This window comes from Crocodylus porosus, unplaced genomic scaffold (genome assembly GCF_001723895.1).
Source record: "Crocodylus porosus isolate Cpor-Errol unplaced genomic scaffold, CroPor_comp1, whole genome shotgun sequence".
NCBI lineage: Eukaryota > Metazoa > Chordata > Crocodylia > Crocodylidae > Crocodylus > Crocodylus porosus.
Genome location: NW_017728939.1, coordinates 4998148 through 5017387, shown reverse-complemented (window position 1 = coordinate 5017387; position 19240 = coordinate 4998148). Strand labels below are relative to the sequence as shown.

The following is a 19240-nucleotide window of genomic DNA, read 5'->3' as shown; positions in this document are numbered from 1 at the left end:
CCACTCGCAGCTTCTCTCCTTTATGCTAGTTGCGCTCCGGCTCAGAGCGCCTCTCCAGTACAGCATTGTAGCACTGTCTACAGTTGTCTGGAACTGTGAACATCTCTCCAATGGCAGCTTCTTGGCAGTGGCCACTCCAACTGCCGACCTGTACCTGAGGCAGCTATGGGGCCATGAAGAGGGGAAGTTGGCTCTTCAGCTGGGAAGTGACGATACGGAAGCTGCTTGCTCTTGATGGGTGGAAGAAATATTCCAGTTCCTTCATGGACACGACTTGCCACCATGTCCCTTTCTGAACCCCAGGGCAGGTTTGTTCCATAGTATCTGGTGACTCATGTTCTCTGCACAGCATCACAGCTGAGCAAGCTGCTCAGGCCCTTGCCCCTGACCCTTCCAGGCTCCAGTCTCTCTGAATACCCAATGGTTTCTTTGTGGGCCCTTGGGAGGATTGCTCTCTAGCAACCACAAGAAGCATGGGGCTACTCTACCCTTGTCCTTTCCTTAGGAACCTGAAGAGTAGTGGGGGCAGATGTCCAAAGAGGTGATCCTCCCCCTCTATGCGGCACTGGTCAGGCCGCAGCTGGAGTACTGCGTCCAGTTCTGGGCGCCGCACTTCAGGAGGGATGTGGACAGCATGGAGAGGGTCCAGAGGAGGCCACTCGCATGGTCATGGGACAGCAGGGCAGGCCCTATGAGGAGAGGCTATGGGACCTGAACCTGTTCAGCCTCCGAAAGAGAAGGCTGAGGGGAGATCTAGTGGCCTGTTATAAGCTAGTCAGGGGGGTCAGCAGGCATTTGGGCGGGGGGAGTCCCTGTTCCCCCGAGCACCGCCAGGAGTGACCAGGAATAACGGTCACAAGCTGGCAGAGGGTAGGTTTAGGTTAGATATCAGGAGGCGCTACTTCACGGTCAGGGTGGCTAGGATCTGGAACCAACTTCCAAGAGAAGTGGTGCAGGCTCCTACCCTGGGGGGTTTTAAGAGGAGATTAGATGAACACCTTGCTGGGGTTGTTTGTCCTCGGTAGTCTTTCCTGCCATGGCAGGGGTCGGACTAGATGATCTGCTCAGGTCCCTTCTGACCCTAGAAACTATGTCCCAGTTTCCCAGGAGGCACCACACTTCTCTGTTTGCCTGGTTTTGTTCAAGACACTTTGTCAATGGGGAGCAGAACTAGGGGTGAAATGCAGCTGGCAGAGGTTTTACTTTTTAATTTGCCAAGTAAGAGTTGCCTGCTGGGTGGAAGTGTGTTTCTTGCTCTTTCCTATGTGGCTTAAATACTGCCATGTGGTCTGGATACCTAGTGATGACCTGAGGTGAGAACCTAGCTAGAGGAAAGCACTGAGACATTTGTTAAACAGGCACTTAAGCATGGACAGCTGCAGCAGCTTTGCATAGAGAATACAGGTTTGTGTTGTCTGGACATAACTCTCCTTTTGGCTCAGTGGTATAATAATAATCAGTCTGGTACAGCTCCTTCCATCTGTGAACAAGCCCCTTACAGAAGCACGTGACATTCCACAAGTGGTGAAACAGAGGTGGCGCTTCTGATATAACCTACAACGGCATGGACAAGAGCAGCCGTTCATGATTTCTTGGCTGCATGTAGCAGGGGTGATAGAGCGGGGAAGGAAGAGATGAGGGTGGCAGCAATGATGTTGCCAATTTAGCATCATGTTGGTGGTTCTGTGCTCTTTTTTCAGGAGGGGGCATGGTGGTTGTTGCTGGTGCATTAAAAAGGAAGGTGATTGAAAGGGCAAGTACTTTTGTAGACAGGCATTATAGGAACTGATCAACACTGTTCCATGCTTACTTATATTAATACCACTTCAGAGCCCTCTACAGCGCTATCAGGATCCACGTGTCTGCAACAAGGAGGTGACTTTTTGAGACGGTCCAAAATCACCTTGGGATTGGCAGCAGAGCTTGGGGTGGAGGGTCTAGATCTCCTGTGTCCTAGTCCCACACTGTCCCACAGGCAGTAATGCCTTTAAAGAAAATAGGTGCTTTGCAGTCCTGCCCTGTGGCAAAAGGGAGGGAGGTAGCAGTGGCCTGGCTGTCCCAGTAGTGCTACACAAGCCAGCAAAGAGGAGACGGCAGCAGTTAGCGTTTCCTTTTGGACCTTGATTCTCTGCAGTCCCTGCTTTTTTTTTTTTTTTTTTTTAATCCTGTATCTCCTGAGCTCTTTGAGAAGAAAGGGGCATGGTGCTTCAGCTAAGAGGCTTGGTTGTTGATGTCTCTGTTTGCAGCTGCACAGCAAAACTAATCTGTCATCCCCTGCCATTTCTTCTGTAACTCCTGAGTGTGGCCCACTTCCTTTCTGTCACTATAGGTTGTGGGCAGCATGGATGCCCACCCAAGCCGTTACTGTGCCACCGTGCGTGTGCAGCGACCGCGACAGGAGATTATTGAGGACTTGTCATACATGGTGAGGGAACTTCTTATCCAGTTCTACAAGTCCACCCGCTTCAAGCCCACCAGGATCATCTTCTATCGGGATGGGGTTCCTGAGGGGCAGCTCCCACAGGTAAGGAAACCACTGGCCCTCTGCTGTCCCTTGCTCACACATGGTCAGAGGAGGTAAGATCAAGGATCCAAAATCACCTCCTCTGGATGTTTGAGTTTACAGTTGGCTCTGTTATGTGTGCAGTGTAACTCTTGAATGCAGGGAATGGCAGAGGTAATTCTCTGGGTTAGAGCTAGCCATAATATTGGGTCACTTTCTTATCAGCACCTCTGTTCAGGTTGCAATCAAAAAGCTTCTTTGTGCAATCCCCAGGGGAGGCAAGTGGCCCGGGTAGCTTTTCAGAGAAGAACAAACACAGGTTGGGCTGAAACTGGGTAAGTGGCTTTGGGCCACCCAAAGATGGATTTACTTTGACAGCCCCAAGTACAAATGGTCCTCAGTGATGGGTCACATCTGCCAGAAGGGGAGGGATCTGCATCTGTCTCTTCCCATCTGGCACATTCTTTTCTAGAGGTAGCAAATGCTGCCAGGTGCACTGGGGCCTGAGATCATCCTCATCACAGCACCTACGCTCAGAGGTGAGAACTGTGCTGCCCATGCATAGGGGTGGCTCTGCAACTGATGGCTGAACTACAATAGAAACATCCTGAGACTGGGTTTGACAAATGAGACCTGGAAGTGCCCTGGTAGCTGTCAGTTTGGTAGTTAACAGCTTATCATGTTTGCTTTTAAGAGGAGGGGAAACCATCATGAAATAGCTGTACTTCTTCATGCACATGATGAGGAGTTTGTGATACTTGGTTGTAAGGCAGCACAGTTTCTAGATCCAACTGCATTTAGAGAAACCTAGCACACTTGAAGCCAGCCCAATAGTGTATGGTACATGTACAGCTGTCTCCCTGTTTGACTGGCTCAAACAGTGTCTGGGTGTGGTGAGGGGGACAACACAGACCCTCTGGTAAAGAGGCAGTGCACTCTCATTCAGTCCACTGTTGTCTCTAGATTCTTCACTACGAGCTTCTGGCAATCCGGGATGCCTGCATCAAACTGGAAAAGGATTATCAGCCTGGCATCACCTACATAGTTGTCCAGAAACGGCACCACACCCGCCTTTTCTGTGCAGACAAGAACGAGAGGGTGAGAGCTTCCAAATGTGTGGGTAGGAGGGTGTTTAATCTTGGGGTCTGGGGGATTTGACTGGTCTTCCAGGAGAGGCCCTTGGCCTACCTGAGTAGCATACATAGTGCCAGCAAATGGAAGCAATCCTTTCAGGGATGAGATCATGTACAACAGAGATCTCACTGCCTGTTGTGCCAGCTTGAGAAATCCAGGCAGTTGCTGGCTTGTGTTTTGCGTTCCTAGGCAGTGTTTAAAGGGCACCTGTGAGACTGAAAATACGAGCGTTTCTCTACCTGGGAAATTGCATGTAGATTCAGATGGAGAGTATGGGGGGAGGCAGCTTGGGGAGTGGGGGTAGTGTGTAAGCACAGCTTTTTGAGCAGAGCGTGTGTGTGCGTGTGCGCACACCAGTTTCTTTTCTTGGTTCTCAGACCCACCACATGCTGGTGCCTGAGTTCTGAACCCGGCCATTTGGGGTGATACCCAGCGTGCTGCTATTGTACCCAACTCGATGGGCAGAACCGTCCTAGCACTGGCCCCATTTGAGGGCACATATGTAACCTTGGAAGTAAAGGCTTAATTGGCCTCGGAATCAGAAGCAGTGTGGTTGTATCCGTGGCACAGGTGCATGACCCAATGGAAACGCTCTGCAGGTGGCCTTGAATGTTTTAGTTCTTTAAAGCCCATCCAGGCAGGGGAGGGTTGTAGACATCTCTGAAGAGCAAGTATCCCATGTGTGGCTGCTACAAGAAAGCTTCTGTCTGTGGCCTCCTTCAAAGGAGTGGACCCTGCAGCTGAGGCGTATATGGCTCTAACTGAACGGAGCAGTTACACTGTGGACTTGAAGGCTTGGAGTTCCTTTTTTGGTACAAAGCAAGGTGTGGGATTCTCTGCGAAGGAGGGGGTGAGGTATACAGCACTGCAGCCAAGGCAACCAGACAATGGAGTGCTTGCACCTCTGTTATTAATCTCTGCAGATTGGCAAGAGTGGCAACATCCCGGCAGGAACAACTGTGGATACCAACATCACCCACCCATTTGAATTCGACTTCTACCTTTGCAGTCATGCAGGCATTCAGGTACCGTGTCCCATAGCCCTCGGGGTGAAGCTGTCCAGCTTCCTTCCCTTCTTGGTGGAAGTTGCAAGTGGTGTTGGTGTGCTGCCTTCCCAGAGTCTTGGCCAGAATCCAGCGTGGGGAGCTCTGCATAGGTTCCTGTGGTTCCATTCGAGTGCAGTGTTTGTTCTTTCTTCTTCCTCTGGATGACTGAGCAGCATTGCTGTGGTGCTGTTGTTGCTCCCCAAGCTTTGAAGAAGCTGCTTTTCAGCCGTGGGGAGGGGGATTTCCTTGCCCCCTCTGGAAGATTTGGTTTAGGTTTGAGAGGGGAATGTGTGCTAGGCAGGAAAAGATGCTCGGTTCATAACTGTTTAGCTTTGCCATTTTGTGGCCTTCTGGGTCTGTTTGTCCCTGGTGGCTAGTGGACAGTGTACTGGCTTGCTGTAACCTGTAATGTCTAAGTTCCCTTTCCCCCGGGTCCCTGAAAATGATACCTTCTCTTAGTGAGTCCTTTGTTTTGGGCTGGCTGTCTTCAAAAAAAAAAAAAAAAAAAATAGTAGTCCAGTTGTCCTCATTTCACCTAGTTTCTCTGCTGTGTGGGCTGAATCATGTCCTCAGACTTCCTGCTGGCATCCCTCACTGTCAGAAGGGATCTGGAAATCTTTCCGTTGTATTGATTCTCAGCACAGAGCTGCCATCAGTTGACTCCACAGCTGTTGAGAGGGCTGAGGTTTTTTGGAAACTGCCCTGGCAGATGAGGGCGACAGCATCTTATCTGATTTGCAGCTGCTTCCTGCATTTAGACTTCCTCTCTTACTCCAAGGACAGCAGAGCACTAGCTTCGTTAATGAGCTGTAGGCAGCTGCTGGGCAAGAGTAGTATGTGATGTGGTACCATGGGCAGGGTCAGGAGCTTATTGCTGTCGTATCACCGGCATAGCAACAGTGGGCAGGGGCTGGACTGGGCAGCTGCTTTTAATAATGGCTTACATGCAGTCTCCCTTATCCAGCAACTTAAGCACTTCTGCCTTGCATTGCTCCTGACCTGAATTCGTGACTTAACAGAGCAAATAGTACAGCAGGAGAGGAATGTAAGAGACAAGTTAGCTGAGCTGCTTGGTCGGATGCTCTCTGTCTTGGGGAAAGAAGGTCTCCTCTGTCACGACTTCTGCTCCAGCCCCTGGATCACACAGCTTCCTGCTCTGCATAATCTTGCAAAGAGAGAGGACTGATATTGGGCCACCTGCTTCCCCAAGTGCCTTTGTAGCCCATTCCTGTGCAACAAGCATTTTCCCATGCCACCTTCATCTCCTGTGCAGCGCTTTTGCTGATCCCCATTTTGATTGGGTGGGCAGGGGAGGAGCAGGTCACCAAGGTTTTTCCACCTACCTGCTGCTGGTTCTGATCATAAGACAACCTGGTGGCACCTTCAACGCATCCCCTCCTCCCCAGGGTACGAGCAGACCTTCCCATTACTACGTCCTCTGGGATGACAACCGGTTTACAGCAGATGAGCTGCAGATCCTCACGTACCAGCTCTGTCACACCTATGTGCGATGCACCCGCTCTGTCTCCATCCCGGCACCAGCATACTATGCCCGGTTAGTGGCATTCAGGGCACGATACCACCTCGTGGACAAAGAGCACGACAGGTGAGCAAGGGTCTGGGCGTGGAAAGAATCTCGGAGCTGTAGTGTCTCTGTCTGGCATAGGCAGAGGGCAAGGTGAGAGAGAGGAGATGGGTGGTATGTGTTCATGCCCTGTTGCTCTGGTACAGGCAACAGCAAGCCTTGGGGTCTGAAAGCCTATCCTGGAACCTGACTGAGCTAGTTTTTACAGGAAACCCCCTTCTCTTGCAAGATTCAGAGGAATGATTTTTTTACCAGTTGTTTTTTGTCCAAGAGGCATAATGCAGAATTCTCTGCCCAGGTGTTAAGCCATCCTCTCTTCCTTCCCGCTAGTTCTGGGCTGCTGTAGGGGCTGGAGTGGCCCTAAACAATTTTAACGAGCTGTAGGGATCCGGCCACCACCCTGGGGCACCTGTAGCACTGTTTAGGATCTCCACAGTACTCTGTGCTGGGGTCCTGCCTTTTGACTTGCTGGCAGCTGGCCCCTGTCCTGGCCTGGAGCAGCAAAGGGGTTTTTGGAAGCTGGCTTTGCAGTACTTGTGCTGAGTGGAGGGAGGGAGTCCTTTGTTGCTGCCACTGCCATCATGACTCCCTGCTGGTGTGCTTGCCTACTTTGGATCAATGGGCAGGGGTGGTGCAATTTTTTCACTGGTGCCTGACTCCAGGAACTGAGTCCAGCCCTTTCTGCTGTGTGGGAGCTAGAGGCTTCCTAGCCTATGTGATGGCTGAGAGGGGTGGTGGGACTCCAGGTCCTGCACAGTGGATATGCAGTTTCCATGCCCACTGCTTACTACTTTGATCTTTCTAGGTTTGGTCATGCTACCCACTGCAGCTGTTTGTGGTACTCCCCAGTGCTCTCTTGTGCTGACGTGGTCACTGTTGTGTGTGGCGCTGCCCCTAGCACAGCAGGCCCAGCTGTCTGACGGGCCCTGTAGATGCATGTATTAATCATGGTGTGTTTTTTGCACTTTCAGTGGCGAGGGCAGCCATATATCCGGACAGAGCAACGGGCGCGATCCCCAGGCCCTGGCAAAGGCTGTGCAGGTTCATCAGGACACTTTACGTACCATGTACTTTGCTTGAAAGCCTAACTTTTTTTTACCTCACTCAAGAAAGCTTTCAGATTTGTAGGAGCCATACAAAAACGGAAGCATTGGGACACCTTGTTTTTTTCCAATAAGAAATCACTGCAGGGCAGGCAGCGTCGATTCAGGCAGGAGACCAACACCACACGTGGAGAGAAAAATCAGACACCTTGGTAATATTGGAAGAGACTGAAATTTTTTTGTCTTGTTTTGTTGTTGGTTTTTGTTCTTTGTTTTTTAATTTTTCTGGCTTTGCAAATTTTAACCTGACCAAACCAATGAAGGCGTTTTAAGGAAGGGATAGAACTTCCCACAAAACGGAAGCAGGTTTTCATTTTAAAATGCAATACTATAGACTTCTGACTGTGAAATAGTGGGATTGGTCCTCCATTGCCAGCCTGACGCCGGTAGATATTTTTTGCGGGGGAGGGGATTTTTAGAGCCTTAAACAGAAGACTAGATTTATAAAACTAATATTTTAGGATACCAGATGCTTTAATGGGTTGAGAAGAAAAAAAATAACTAGTTTATAGGAAAATTCTAACACTAACATTTCCCCCCCAAAATAATTTCCCCCCATATAATGTAAGGCACCCTAGCACTTAGCTCAGAACTGATGAAAATTGTCTTCCTTGTGTTAAAAGCTAGTTAGCTGCTGCCATTTGAAGCAACAGTCACAGACTTTTCCGTGGGTGAGTGCCTTACTATGATGCTGCAAAATTTCAATGTTTTTATCTTGTAAGGAAAAAAAAAATAGTAATCTTGTCTTGGTGATGGTCCATATTTCCATCCGAAGGAGTTGATTTTATGTTCATAGAGTTACACTTTTGTTATATCGCAACCTCATGATGGTTAAACTCCATTGAAAGATGTGCACTTTCATATAGGACAAGTTTAATAGCTGCTGACCCGTTTTTTTTGTTTCCAGTGTACTACTTTGTTATTTAAAACTCCATTTCTGACAAATGGGGGCATCTTCATCCCATGAAGACAGAAATCTCCATATTGATATTTTTTTTCTGAATTTCTATAATGATGGACACTGGGATTTTTTTACTAAACATTATTTTTATACGATACTGAGTCTGTTGCCAAAATACACAAGTCATTAACATTCTCAGAGTTTACATCACTGCACTTCCTGAGACTTTGTATATTCATGCCAGAGATTTATAGTACTTCCTGTCCAATGAGTGTAATGCAAACTGCAGTCTGTGCAGCCTTGGGGTATTCTTTTTTAATGCTCTTGTGTATCTTCCATTTGTCATGTGCATCCATCACATGCCACTGTGGGCAGTCTGCGCTCTCAACTACTATATGCCCCAACTCCAGCATGTTCAAAGTGTCTTGGTAGCTTGTGCTGCTAGGGTTTTGCTGCTTTTTGTATCACAATGTTACTGATTTTGTGCATGGGGTTTTTAATCTGAAGCAATGCCAGATTGTTCATTAGTCCAAAAAATGAAATGCATATTACTATCACGGGGAAATTCCTATTGATTTGTGTTCTTATAGGGGGCAGGGGAAGGAAACTGGTTTGTGTGTGGGGGTTTTTTGTTTTGTTTTGTTTCCCCCCCCAGCAGTAGCATAACTGCTTTTCAAACTCATTTTGCTGCATTGACCATTCAGCATGGCAAGGCTATGGTAGCAGTGACTACTTGGCTATATCAGATGGGCAGGCTATCATTTTTCAATATTAAAGCATGCACTAAAACCTTTCAGCGAGAGAAGGAACTTTTTTACACTGTTATTGGACTGACAGGGGGAGCAGTTCTGTTCATCATTTTCCTGCCAAAGTGAATGAATTTTTAAAGTCTAACATAGACACTGCCCTCTGCCAGTACACATTACGATAAGCACACGTTTTTTTCATAACTTGGACGTTTAGACTTGCCTTGCTAAGACCAGCTTGAGATCACGTTGACCCATCACTCTGTTCTGGTACCAGTAACTTCACTGTACTCTTTTTTTTTCTTTTGGGGCAACATGTTTGTGAAGAAGTAAGACACCAATATGCTATGCAATCCAAGTGCTGAGCCCACCGATGCCACGTTGTGTGAAGATTCGAAACATAGCTCAGTTGTACTCCTCAAGCCTACAGTGTTGGATCACATTCTCCTTTGCACCTTGTGTCCAACTCCACTGCTGTATATCTGCAAGGTGCCAGAGGAAGGAAGCCAGGAACTCTTCTTCCTCAGTAGGGTAGCCAGCTTTGGGGGTCGGAGGGGGATGTTAGAGAGTAGGGAATGCATTAACACTAAGTGTCAACAAGAGAAGCCTACATTCCTTTACACAAGTGCCTGCATAGTGACACACATTCAGCACCTCTTCACTTCATCCTCCGAACTCCAGCATGTACCCATAGATAGCAGGGTTGATCCCCCAGTGGGGTTGAACCCATCCTTTTGACGTAAAGAACTCTTCATTAAGGATACTGTTTAAGTTTAGGTCACATGTTCTCTGCATCTTTTGCTTAGGTCAAGTTTCCTTTGTAAATCAGTTTGTTCACCAGCATTAAAGCTGAAAGCACCTGGCTGCTCTTTTGTAGCCAAGGGCCCAGGCTTTTGGTTTCTAGTTTTTTCACGTTTTTAGTTGGGTCTAGAATTCTGACGTATCTTTTAGAAGCTATGGCATAGCATACGCCATTTTTAACCATTTGAAGTGAGATGGCGTGGGCATTTACAGAAACAACCTGTTGCTCTGTAACAATTTCTTTTTAACCTTGAGACTTGAAATGTAAAATGGACCTTAAGATTTGCACTCCTTCGAAAGGTGGCTGTTCATAGAGACCTATGAATGAAGACTCACTGATGTAGCACCTAGTTTTAACAGCAATTTGTAACTACACAAAAGCTTCACAGCTCCTGAAACGCTCAACTGAAAGCTTGCAGATCATGTTCTGCCCTTATTTCACCCCATGTGTGCTGGGTTTTCCATTTCTGAACCAATACAAATGCCAAATTCTAGAGCTGCTGTGCCCTCAACCATGTTTCCATTTTGGAGAAGTTAACAGCTGTTTTGTATAATGGACTATGCACTGTACCTTCCACATGGCTTCGGCATTCTGTATTTCTGCCCTTTTGTTGTCTGAAATGCAAACAAATAACTGCATGTTGTGGTGCTGTGCGTTTTTTAACTACCCATAGCCAATAGATGTGTAAACCATATGCTTATTACAATTGATAGTTGGGCACGAGGCCCACGTAAGCATCTTAAATGACTCCCGAGTCTGTACGTTCTGAAAATGCACGCATCCCTCTTACAACTAGAAACATTGCCAAGTGCATGCAGTTCATTTCTGTCAGTTGTTTAATGCTGCTTGCTGACCTCATGCTCATGTCTGAACAACAAGGGGTGCTTGAGGGCAGAACATACCTCTCAAAAGAACCTAAGGAGGGCACAGAGGGTGTTCTGGGATGTACAACACTTGATGAAATGTTCAGGATCTCATCACAAAAGAGTTTTCTTGGAAAATGAGTACAAGTAAATAAATGTGTTTCTTTTGGGAGGGGAAGCCAGACAGCAGAACAGCAATAACATTTAAAAAAAAGTGAAATTCATATCTTGTGTGTGGTTTGCACTTCAATAGTTGTGAAAGAAAACTGACGGGGATTCCAGTGCTTTTGTGTTCAATTTTTAACCCCTTTTGTACCTCCTTTATACAAGCAAGTGTTGAACTGTACATAGGATGTTCACAAGACACTCAGTTTGGTTTTGTGTTGCTTGTGAGGTTTGTTTTTTTTGGGTTGGGTTTTTGTTTTGTTTTTTTGCTAGCTTGAACTTTGTATGGTCCATTTGTTAAATAGATATGAACAGTTGATGTACAGTACTTATTAAACAAGCAGCAGCACAAAACTTATTTTATAAAGAAAATAATGGCTTATATTTTAAAGGTTGATTATCAGTTTTTTTTGTATGAGTGGAATTTAAGATTGGTAAAGAGCAGTGAAATTCTTGGATTAGGCCAAAAAGAAAATACTGTAAGATCATAACCACCTCTTTATTAAAAAAAAAAAAAAAAAAAAAAAAAAAAAAAAAAAAGAAAAGGTTTGGATTAAAAAGTTCCAGAATGTTGTATTTAAACTTGCTTTATTGCATTTGTGCGTTTTTTTGCCTTGGTTCTGACTTTTATGTTTGCAGTTTTTGACTTTGCAGTCCTAAGTGTCTGTGTTCCTGTAACTGTTGGCAGAAGACCTAATAAATAAAAGCAGTGTTAATATATTGGGGTGACACTCCTGAGTGAGATTCTGCGGGAGAACCACCTAGAGGGAGGTGGGGAGGAACACACCCAATGCAAGAAAATAAAGGATCTGAGTACCAGCCGTCAAGTCTTTTGCTTGTAGCTGGAATGCATCAGATACTGCAGGGGTTCCAAATCTCCTTGGTTTCCAGCCTATTCCAGTTTCATTGAGAGGAAAATATTGCAGTGAATGAGTAGTTTGCTTAAAATCTATTGGAACATGGTAACTAATCCAAGTGTCTTAAAAGTAAACCTTCTGCGGGAAATGAAGAAAGGGTACACATCACCAGAAAGGCAACTATTTTGCCCCTGTAATTTGATTTGGCCTATGATCTCCAATGTCTTTTTGTTTTGTTGCCTTTTTTATGGTTGTCAGAGACCTACTGTACAGGGAAATGCATGTGCTGTACGTTTGGTACGACTTGAATTAAAAGTCTGACTCAGAAGTTTGATACAATGTATTTTTTCCCTTGTACAGGGAGTTTCCCTGTGTGTGACTTCCGAAAAAATCATTTCTTGCCTGAAAGTGGATTTTCTTTTTAATTGCAGAATTAACAATGCAGTCTGTATCAATGCCTCTTTTTGAGCACAAACAGGGTTTTGAGTCGAGGGACTGTCAGTACGTATAGCTCAGAAGGCAGAAACAAATGACAGCGAGTTTCATGTATGGCTTGAGCATGTGCTGTGGTTTGTCATGAAGTTATTAGTGCCAGGATGAGTCAAGGACTGTGTTCAGTCTTCCTTTTTGATTTGGGGGCTTACCTTGATCCTGGGCCCACGTTGTTTAATATTTGGCATGTTCCTTTTTAAGAATTCTTCATCCTTTCAGCGGCCTGGAGAAAAACGTATCGGAGGAGGTGGGCGATTATTTTGGGCAGAGGGCTGCTTACTGAGTTTTGGCAAGCCATCAAGGGCCACGTGACAGGCAGCCCAGGGCAGATGACTATTAATTTTCTAAATTTCTTAGGGGCCCCACAGGCTGGATAGAATGGCCTGGTGGGCCACATCTGCCCCCCAGGCTACATGTTCCCCACCCTGATCTAATGAGAGAGGTGGCTTGCCATCTCTAATGACTCACTTGGCTCTTATTTGAGGTTTGTCTTCCAAATAAATATTGACATAACTTTTTCAAACAATTATTTAAGGAGAGATTGGTAATTGGCTTGTTGAATAAAGCTAAGCAATCGTTACTTTAGTAAGTGCTTGCTAATGGCTACACAGTCCATTTCCTGTTAATTGGCTCGAGACGTAACATGGAGAACTCTTGCATTGCGATAGATTTCCAGGTGGATGTCTCTGAAAGATCTGTACAAATTTGTGCTGCTGTTTTCATGTGTTGCACCAGTTCTAACAAGCCATGCTGTGGTGGGATTATCTTAAAATTCCAAAGGGACTGTTCATATGGGTATGTGATCATCAAGCTGGGTCCAGGAATGGTGCTGGATAGCTGCCTTTAATGTAGTGAAAAATGGAGTCTGTTTGAAATGTCGGCCTGGCATCTATTGTGTTTTAAGCCCTGTGCTCCTGGCCTGCCTTCTGGATTTAACAGGAAGCAAGATTTCAGGTGCGGGTGTATACATATGCACATGAATCAAGTTGAGGGTAATTGTGCAGTTGTTTCCCTAAGTAGCAACAGAATTAAGAAACAGTGATTTTGGCTGAAACATGGAATATTGCATTGGTCCGTAATGAAGGTTTGGGGATTGAGGTTGCAAACCCATATTTCTAGAGTTTTACAACAACGATGATAGTATGGCACGGGTCCTAATGGGGCCCTGCTTTTAGCAGGCATCCAAGCAGGATACTCAGTTCAATCAAATACAACAATGAATTGCATTTGTGGAACTAAATGAGGTTTTAATGGAATCCCCAGGCTCAACAGATGTGTATAATATAACTTGTTGCACAGAGTCCACAAAATACGGTCATTAAATAAATGTAAGTAGCTCTTGGCCAACGGTACTTTCCTTTCATAAAAGAAGAACAAAGTGTCTCTTGCTCAGGATGGCCTTAACCATTTTAAATATCCAAGCTGTACGTGATTTTGCACAAGAGACAGCTTTTATGGAGAACAAGTAGATAACAGAATCCAATTTGGCTTCAAGCATGTCCTTTCTCATGTGGATGAAAATGAGCCTTAGAAATGTATGACCATCAGCCAGGGTTACAAATAACCTCCCTTAGAAAAATGCTCTTTACAACAAAGCCGGTTACAACAAGGCCATTGACGTGTGGGCAGGCTGCTGAGGCCACCGCTGTGTGTACCTAACACTTCCCAACGGGGTTGAACCTACCCACCCCATTAACACAAAATGTTAACTCTAACAACAAGGCCTCATAGGACTGCAGGTAGGGAAATATTGTTAATAGTTGCATTTTTTATTATGAATTTTCATGTTTTAAATTAGATGGTAAGTGACTCCCTCTTCTGATTTTAAATGGTTTTAAGTGCAGACTTGATAATCGAGCTGGGTTCAGGAGTGGTCACCCTTACTGCTATGAGCAAATCCTAGATTGTATGAGAGTACCAACTGACCCCTTTTCCCCCTACCACTGTGACTTTGTTCTCTCCGGTGTGAAAGGCAGAGCTAGCAGGACCAAAGCAAGGTAGAGCTGAGGCTTGTCCCAGTAATGTAAAGCTGTTTTCCTATCCAAAATTAAGTTTACAAGAAGGAAAATGCAGGTAATGACACAACTCCTGCTGCCTGAGACAGCAGGAAACAGCTGTGGAAAATCTAAAGTCTGTGTAGTGGCGCCCACTTCGCTTCACCTCGTTCTGCCTCCGCTCTATTGAGTGACAGCGTTCCTGTACCAGCTCCAGAGCTTTAAAGTGTGCGTTCAGTAGCCTTGAACATAGGATGCTAAAAATAGTGCCAAAGGGGCGGTAAAGGGCCAAATTCCTTCAAGAGTTTAGGTATTAAGATAGTGAATGGGGGCCTTTATTCTCCAGCATCTCATAGCACCTTGCTAAGTTGCTCAAGAAATGTTCCATGAAAAAGGAGCGTACCCAAAAGGCTGGAGTTAATTTGTCATTCCCAGAGCATGTTTTCTTTTTTGGCCATCAAGCCACGTGATGTGGGCTAAAGTTGTCTTGCAGCTCATGTTTAATTTGGGAGAGGGTGACTATATGTGTATGGTACAGCTAAACTACTGTCCTGAGGTGTTATTTGTAGCCATTGGAGCAGAAGGACCCAGCTGCATCCACAGCCTTCTGCAGTGTGTGTGAGGTCCAGCCTTGGTAATGTGGACTTATGGTATGAGCCAGAAGTTAGTAAATCATTGTCTGTTCAGCTTGAACTGGTAGAGGACATCTGCATGCTGGTTTGGGGGACTGGGAGTTAGGAGTAGCGATGTCTGAGCCTGCCCTTCTAGCTCTCACTATGGTGGAAATCTCCTTTTGCTAATATTACACATCAAATCTCCTATCTCCCCTATAATTAATCCTCACTGTGAGATATCCAGCTGTCACTGAATGGCCCACCCCTACTTTTATTTATAGCTGGGTAAAACTTTTCTGACTGCCCATTCCCTATGGGTTACCTATCATAGCAAAAAGTTCAGGGTGTTGGCAGTGGCACTTAACTATTGTAGCCTGGCATATCCTAGAGCAGTGGTCTCCAAACTTTTTTGATCGTGCACCCCTATCAGTAAAAAAAATTTTTGAGCACCCCCCCCCCAATATATGTATACTTAGAAGTTCTAATATTTTCTTCCCACACCCCAATGGATTGTCTTGCGCACCCCCTGGGGTGCATGCACCCCGTTTTGGAGACCATGGTCCTAGAGGACTGCACCTCTAACTAGACACTATGCAGTGTGCATCTTGGAGTTGAACAACCTATTTATCCAGACAGCTCTGTGCCATTGGATTACTACCCTTTATTGTGTCCCTGTTTCTGTTCCCAAGAGTTTTCCACTCACTCATCTGCTAGTAGACTATTTATATATTTTCCTCCTTCCTTCCCTCCTTCAGAGAGAGATTAGAACTGTGTGCAGCCTGGCTACAGGAGTACCACTGAGAAGTTAGTGCTTTTCATGTGTTACTGCAGACAGATCTGGTGCAAAATGCACTAATTCTGACCTGCCTTTACACTAGTTGAAGTGCTCCACTGCAAGTACTTTCCCATGTATAGCAAGAGGTATTTGAAGTACTTTCAGTGCTGAAATTCTCTAGTGTAGACAAGCCATTTAATTTGAACTCCAGGCTCTTCAGTGTGGAATGACTTGTCCAGATTTGGGCTGGATTGGCACTGGCATAACAAAAAAACACACAGCCTGGGGACCTGGAACAGCAGCAGAACAGCAACAACTCCATTCCTCGCAGACAATGCGTGCATTTTCACAAGTATGTCTAGGATTAAGAAAAATGCACTCAATCCGTTATCCATTGGCTCTTGGGTGCAAATGAAAACCTTGCCTTTGAGGTCAGTAAAAGGATTAAAGTACTGTTGCTCTTCAGTTGTGATGTATAATGCCATTTACTTACAATCCCACTTCTTTAGAAGGCATGAGCTCCCTCTCTAATCTGCCTTGGGTTGGACATCTACCATAAACCACAGGCAGCTGTGGTTTAGCGTGCAGGAACATTATGTCCTGCTCTGATACTGTGCTGCCTGTCGGAAAACATTTTTCTTGCTTCTATGTAGAGGCAGGCTTTAGTCTGTTTTTTCCCTTATTGATGTGTGTGGGAATATTTCACGAGTGAGGGTTTAACCATCTTTCCCCCTTCCAAACCAGAAAGGCCTTATCTGTACTACACATCTTCAACAGCAATCAGTTCTTTCATTCTCCAGCTTCTATGTAAATGTAAGTACCAGTCAAGCTATTAATTTCCCTGTCAGTTTGGGGTTTGCTCTGCATCTCCCTGACTAACTTTCAGTGCAGTAAGAATCACATGCAGTCTGTGTCTCAGATATCACCACGCTTGGCAGTGGAGTACCAGCTTCAAGTCCAAAAACAGCAGTTGGCTTTTGTATATGTGTGTGCATGCATAGAAAGAAATTCTCAGAAACTTTCCCTGTTGCTCTGCACTAAATGACTGAGCAAATTGGGCAGCTGGTTCCAGGCTCCCTAACAGCGTTTTCTAGGGATGGTGGTATAGGACTGTACGTTTGGCATAGCTAATCCTGGCAGGAGGGCAATGGTAATACAGTGCAGAGAAGGGAAAATAAAAATGACTGTTAATTTCCACCCTGCAGCCTACATTGCTTAACAACCTTAGTTGGATCCTTTTTGCCCCTTGCTGCTTTTTAAAAAAATAAATGTTTTATTCTGCAAACTACTCTAAGGGCCCTTTATTTTCTTCATGGTCAGCTCTGTGAAATTCTGAAGCAGTTTATACTGCCTGCTTCTAATAGTTGAACTGTAATACAGCTTTCCCTCACCAACCACGGTTTTGAGTATCCACACTTAATAGCATTTTGGCTACCACGGTATGCAGTTTTGAGTAACCACGGTTTTCCATGACTGCACATCAGCCCTCCACCTGGCATTTTCCACCTAAGCCTTTTGTCTTACCAACCACGATTTTGCCAACCACGGGAACTTTTAGGAACCTAACCCCAGTGGTCAGTGAGGGAAACGTGTACTGGATTGTGGATAAGCATGGTGCTTTTCTAAGGGAATAATAAAATGCCTTTCTGATGGAACCTGACAGGATGGGATGTACTATCATTGATCAACTGAACTACAGAGTGAACTTTTATGTAGGGATCACTTCATCCATTCCTGTAAGACAGATGCATTCAGTAACTGCTGTGCATGGTCTGGGGAGCTTTAGTTTATTTCCTCTTTGGTTTTTCCTCACTTTTTCTTTTTAAAGGGAATACAGGTACTAATTTTTAAGACAAATTTATCTTTTGCTACTAACATGCCTGCAGCTATTAAATATAATACCCATTTGAAAACAGAGTTACTGCATCTCAACCAGTGCACCTGGTATGAATCTGAAAGAGAATCCTAAAGACCAATCAAAAGTGCAAGTGACTGATGTCTCCATCAACATGCAAAGAGTAACTGGAGAACAAAAAGCAAAGGTGGGTGTCTAACAGTTCTTTTCCTGTGTGACTGGTTCCCCTGACTGACAGATTACAGGAAATGCAATAAAGTTGCATGAATTCATTTAGCCTCAAGGTTCTCTTCCAGCTTGTTCCTGTCACCTCTTGTGAACCACTTGACTCCCTTCCAGGTCATAATTTCTCTCCACCAAACGCACACTCTTTGCTGCTGCTTTTATACTTAATTTTCCTGTTTTGGGAGTTGTTTTCATTGTATAAGATGTTTAAGTTAACTTGCCTAGATTATTTTTTGTGTCTCCTTTGTTCCTGGGAGTTCACTGCTTGCTTGCTTGTTGGCCTCCCCCAGCACTGCCCCTCTTTCCCCTTGCTTTCTCCCACTACCTTGCTCTTTGCATTCTGATTTCTCTCCCCTTATATTTTGGTTTCTACACATCCTTTCACAGCATCTGATGAAGTAAACTTCAGCTCACAAAAGCTTGTGTGTTTGCACTCTAATCTTTTGCTCTCCTTGGGGCGGGGAGAGTGTATAAACTCTCTTTCTCTCCCTCTCCCTCTTTCTCTATATAGGTATAAGTTTCTCTCTGGATTACCTCTTTCATTCTCCTCTCTTCCTATGTCTCATATTATCTCTAATTTCTCTATTATTTTCTCTCAACACATACTGAGTATACATTATGTGTGTGTAATATATATTCTCTAGTCATCTCTCAACATATATGTATGTTGAAGATGCTAGTGGTGTGTGTGTGTGTGTGTGTGTACACTCTCCTCTATGTTGAGAGAGAGAATCTCTATGCACATATGTTGAAAGCTAATATGTGCATGTTGAAATAATATATATATGTCCTATGTAATCTCTAACTAGATATATCTCTACATGTAATTTCTCTCTACATAGAGTATAGGGTCTCTATGTATATTCTATATTCATCTCTCAACATACATGTAGAGAATTATGTATATATTTGCTCCCTCTATACTTCTCTCTGTCGTGTGTGTGTGTGTAGGTATATATACACATCTCTCAACATACATCTGTGTGTATATGTATAAAACCCTTTATCTAAAAAATTGATATATACATATGTATATCTGTCTATATAGGGAGAGATATGTGTTATGTATATAAAGAGAGAATTATATTCAAAGAGAACATATAAATTTAAAAAAATCCTCTATATAATTTCTGCATATAATCATCTCAACATATTTATATAGAGTATATATTCTGTTTGAATACAGAAACTAGATAGATATAGCAATCTCAACATTATATGTATTCTGTATGTAAATATATATTCTTTATATTCTCTATTTTTCTGTACATATATATATTACCTCTCTCAACATCTGTGCTGGATTCTGTCCCTACACAGACTATAGAGGAAAATTAATACCACGTGTAAAATCGCTCTAGCTTGTCTCCCTAACTCCCTCCGGCTCCGCCTAGCAACGGTTGCCCGGGCAACCCTCCCACTTCCGGCCCCGCCTCCTTCCGCGCGTTCGCCGGAAGCTGTTCGCCGGAAGTGACTGCGACCGGCGTGTGGGCGGGGGTGGAACTTCCGGCGGTTGGTGCGCGCGGGGCGGCGCGGCCGACGGGGGCAGCGCGCGCCGGGGGCTGGCGGCGGCCACGCAG

At 45.0% G+C, this 19240-nt stretch overlaps 1 protein-coding gene and 1 long non-coding RNA gene across 5 annotated transcripts in view; one reads left to right on the top strand and one right to left on the bottom strand.

Annotated features, from left to right (window-relative positions):
• LOC109318455 (protein argonaute-1) overlaps positions 1-19240 on the top strand; it is a 124413-nt gene that overhangs the window by 36165 nt on the left and 69008 nt on the right. The window contains exons 15-19 of one of the 4 annotated variants that reach the window (XM_019547736.1): positions 2330-2524; positions 3467-3601; positions 4561-4662; positions 6090-6289; positions 7240-12033. The exons of 1 other annotated variant lie outside the window; for it this stretch is intronic. In XM_019547736.1, coding sequence (XP_019403281.1) covers positions 2330-2524; positions 3467-3601; positions 4561-4662; positions 6090-6289; positions 7240-7348 — 741 coding nt within the window. In that variant the 3' untranslated portion in view covers positions 7349-12033. Of the gene's footprint in view, positions 1-2329; positions 2525-3466; positions 3602-4560; positions 4663-6089; positions 6290-7239; positions 12034-19240 lie in introns of those variants that run through there. 2 more of the 4 variants (XM_019547738.1, XM_019547741.1) reach the window with 2 other exon arrangements.
• Positions 4669-17171, bottom strand: LOC109318457. Its single transcript, XR_002103253.1, has 3 exons — positions 17087-17171; positions 11887-11896; positions 4669-4680 (listed from the first exon to the last, which is right to left on the bottom strand). It is a non-coding gene; the product is annotated as an uncharacterized LOC109318457 (long non-coding RNA).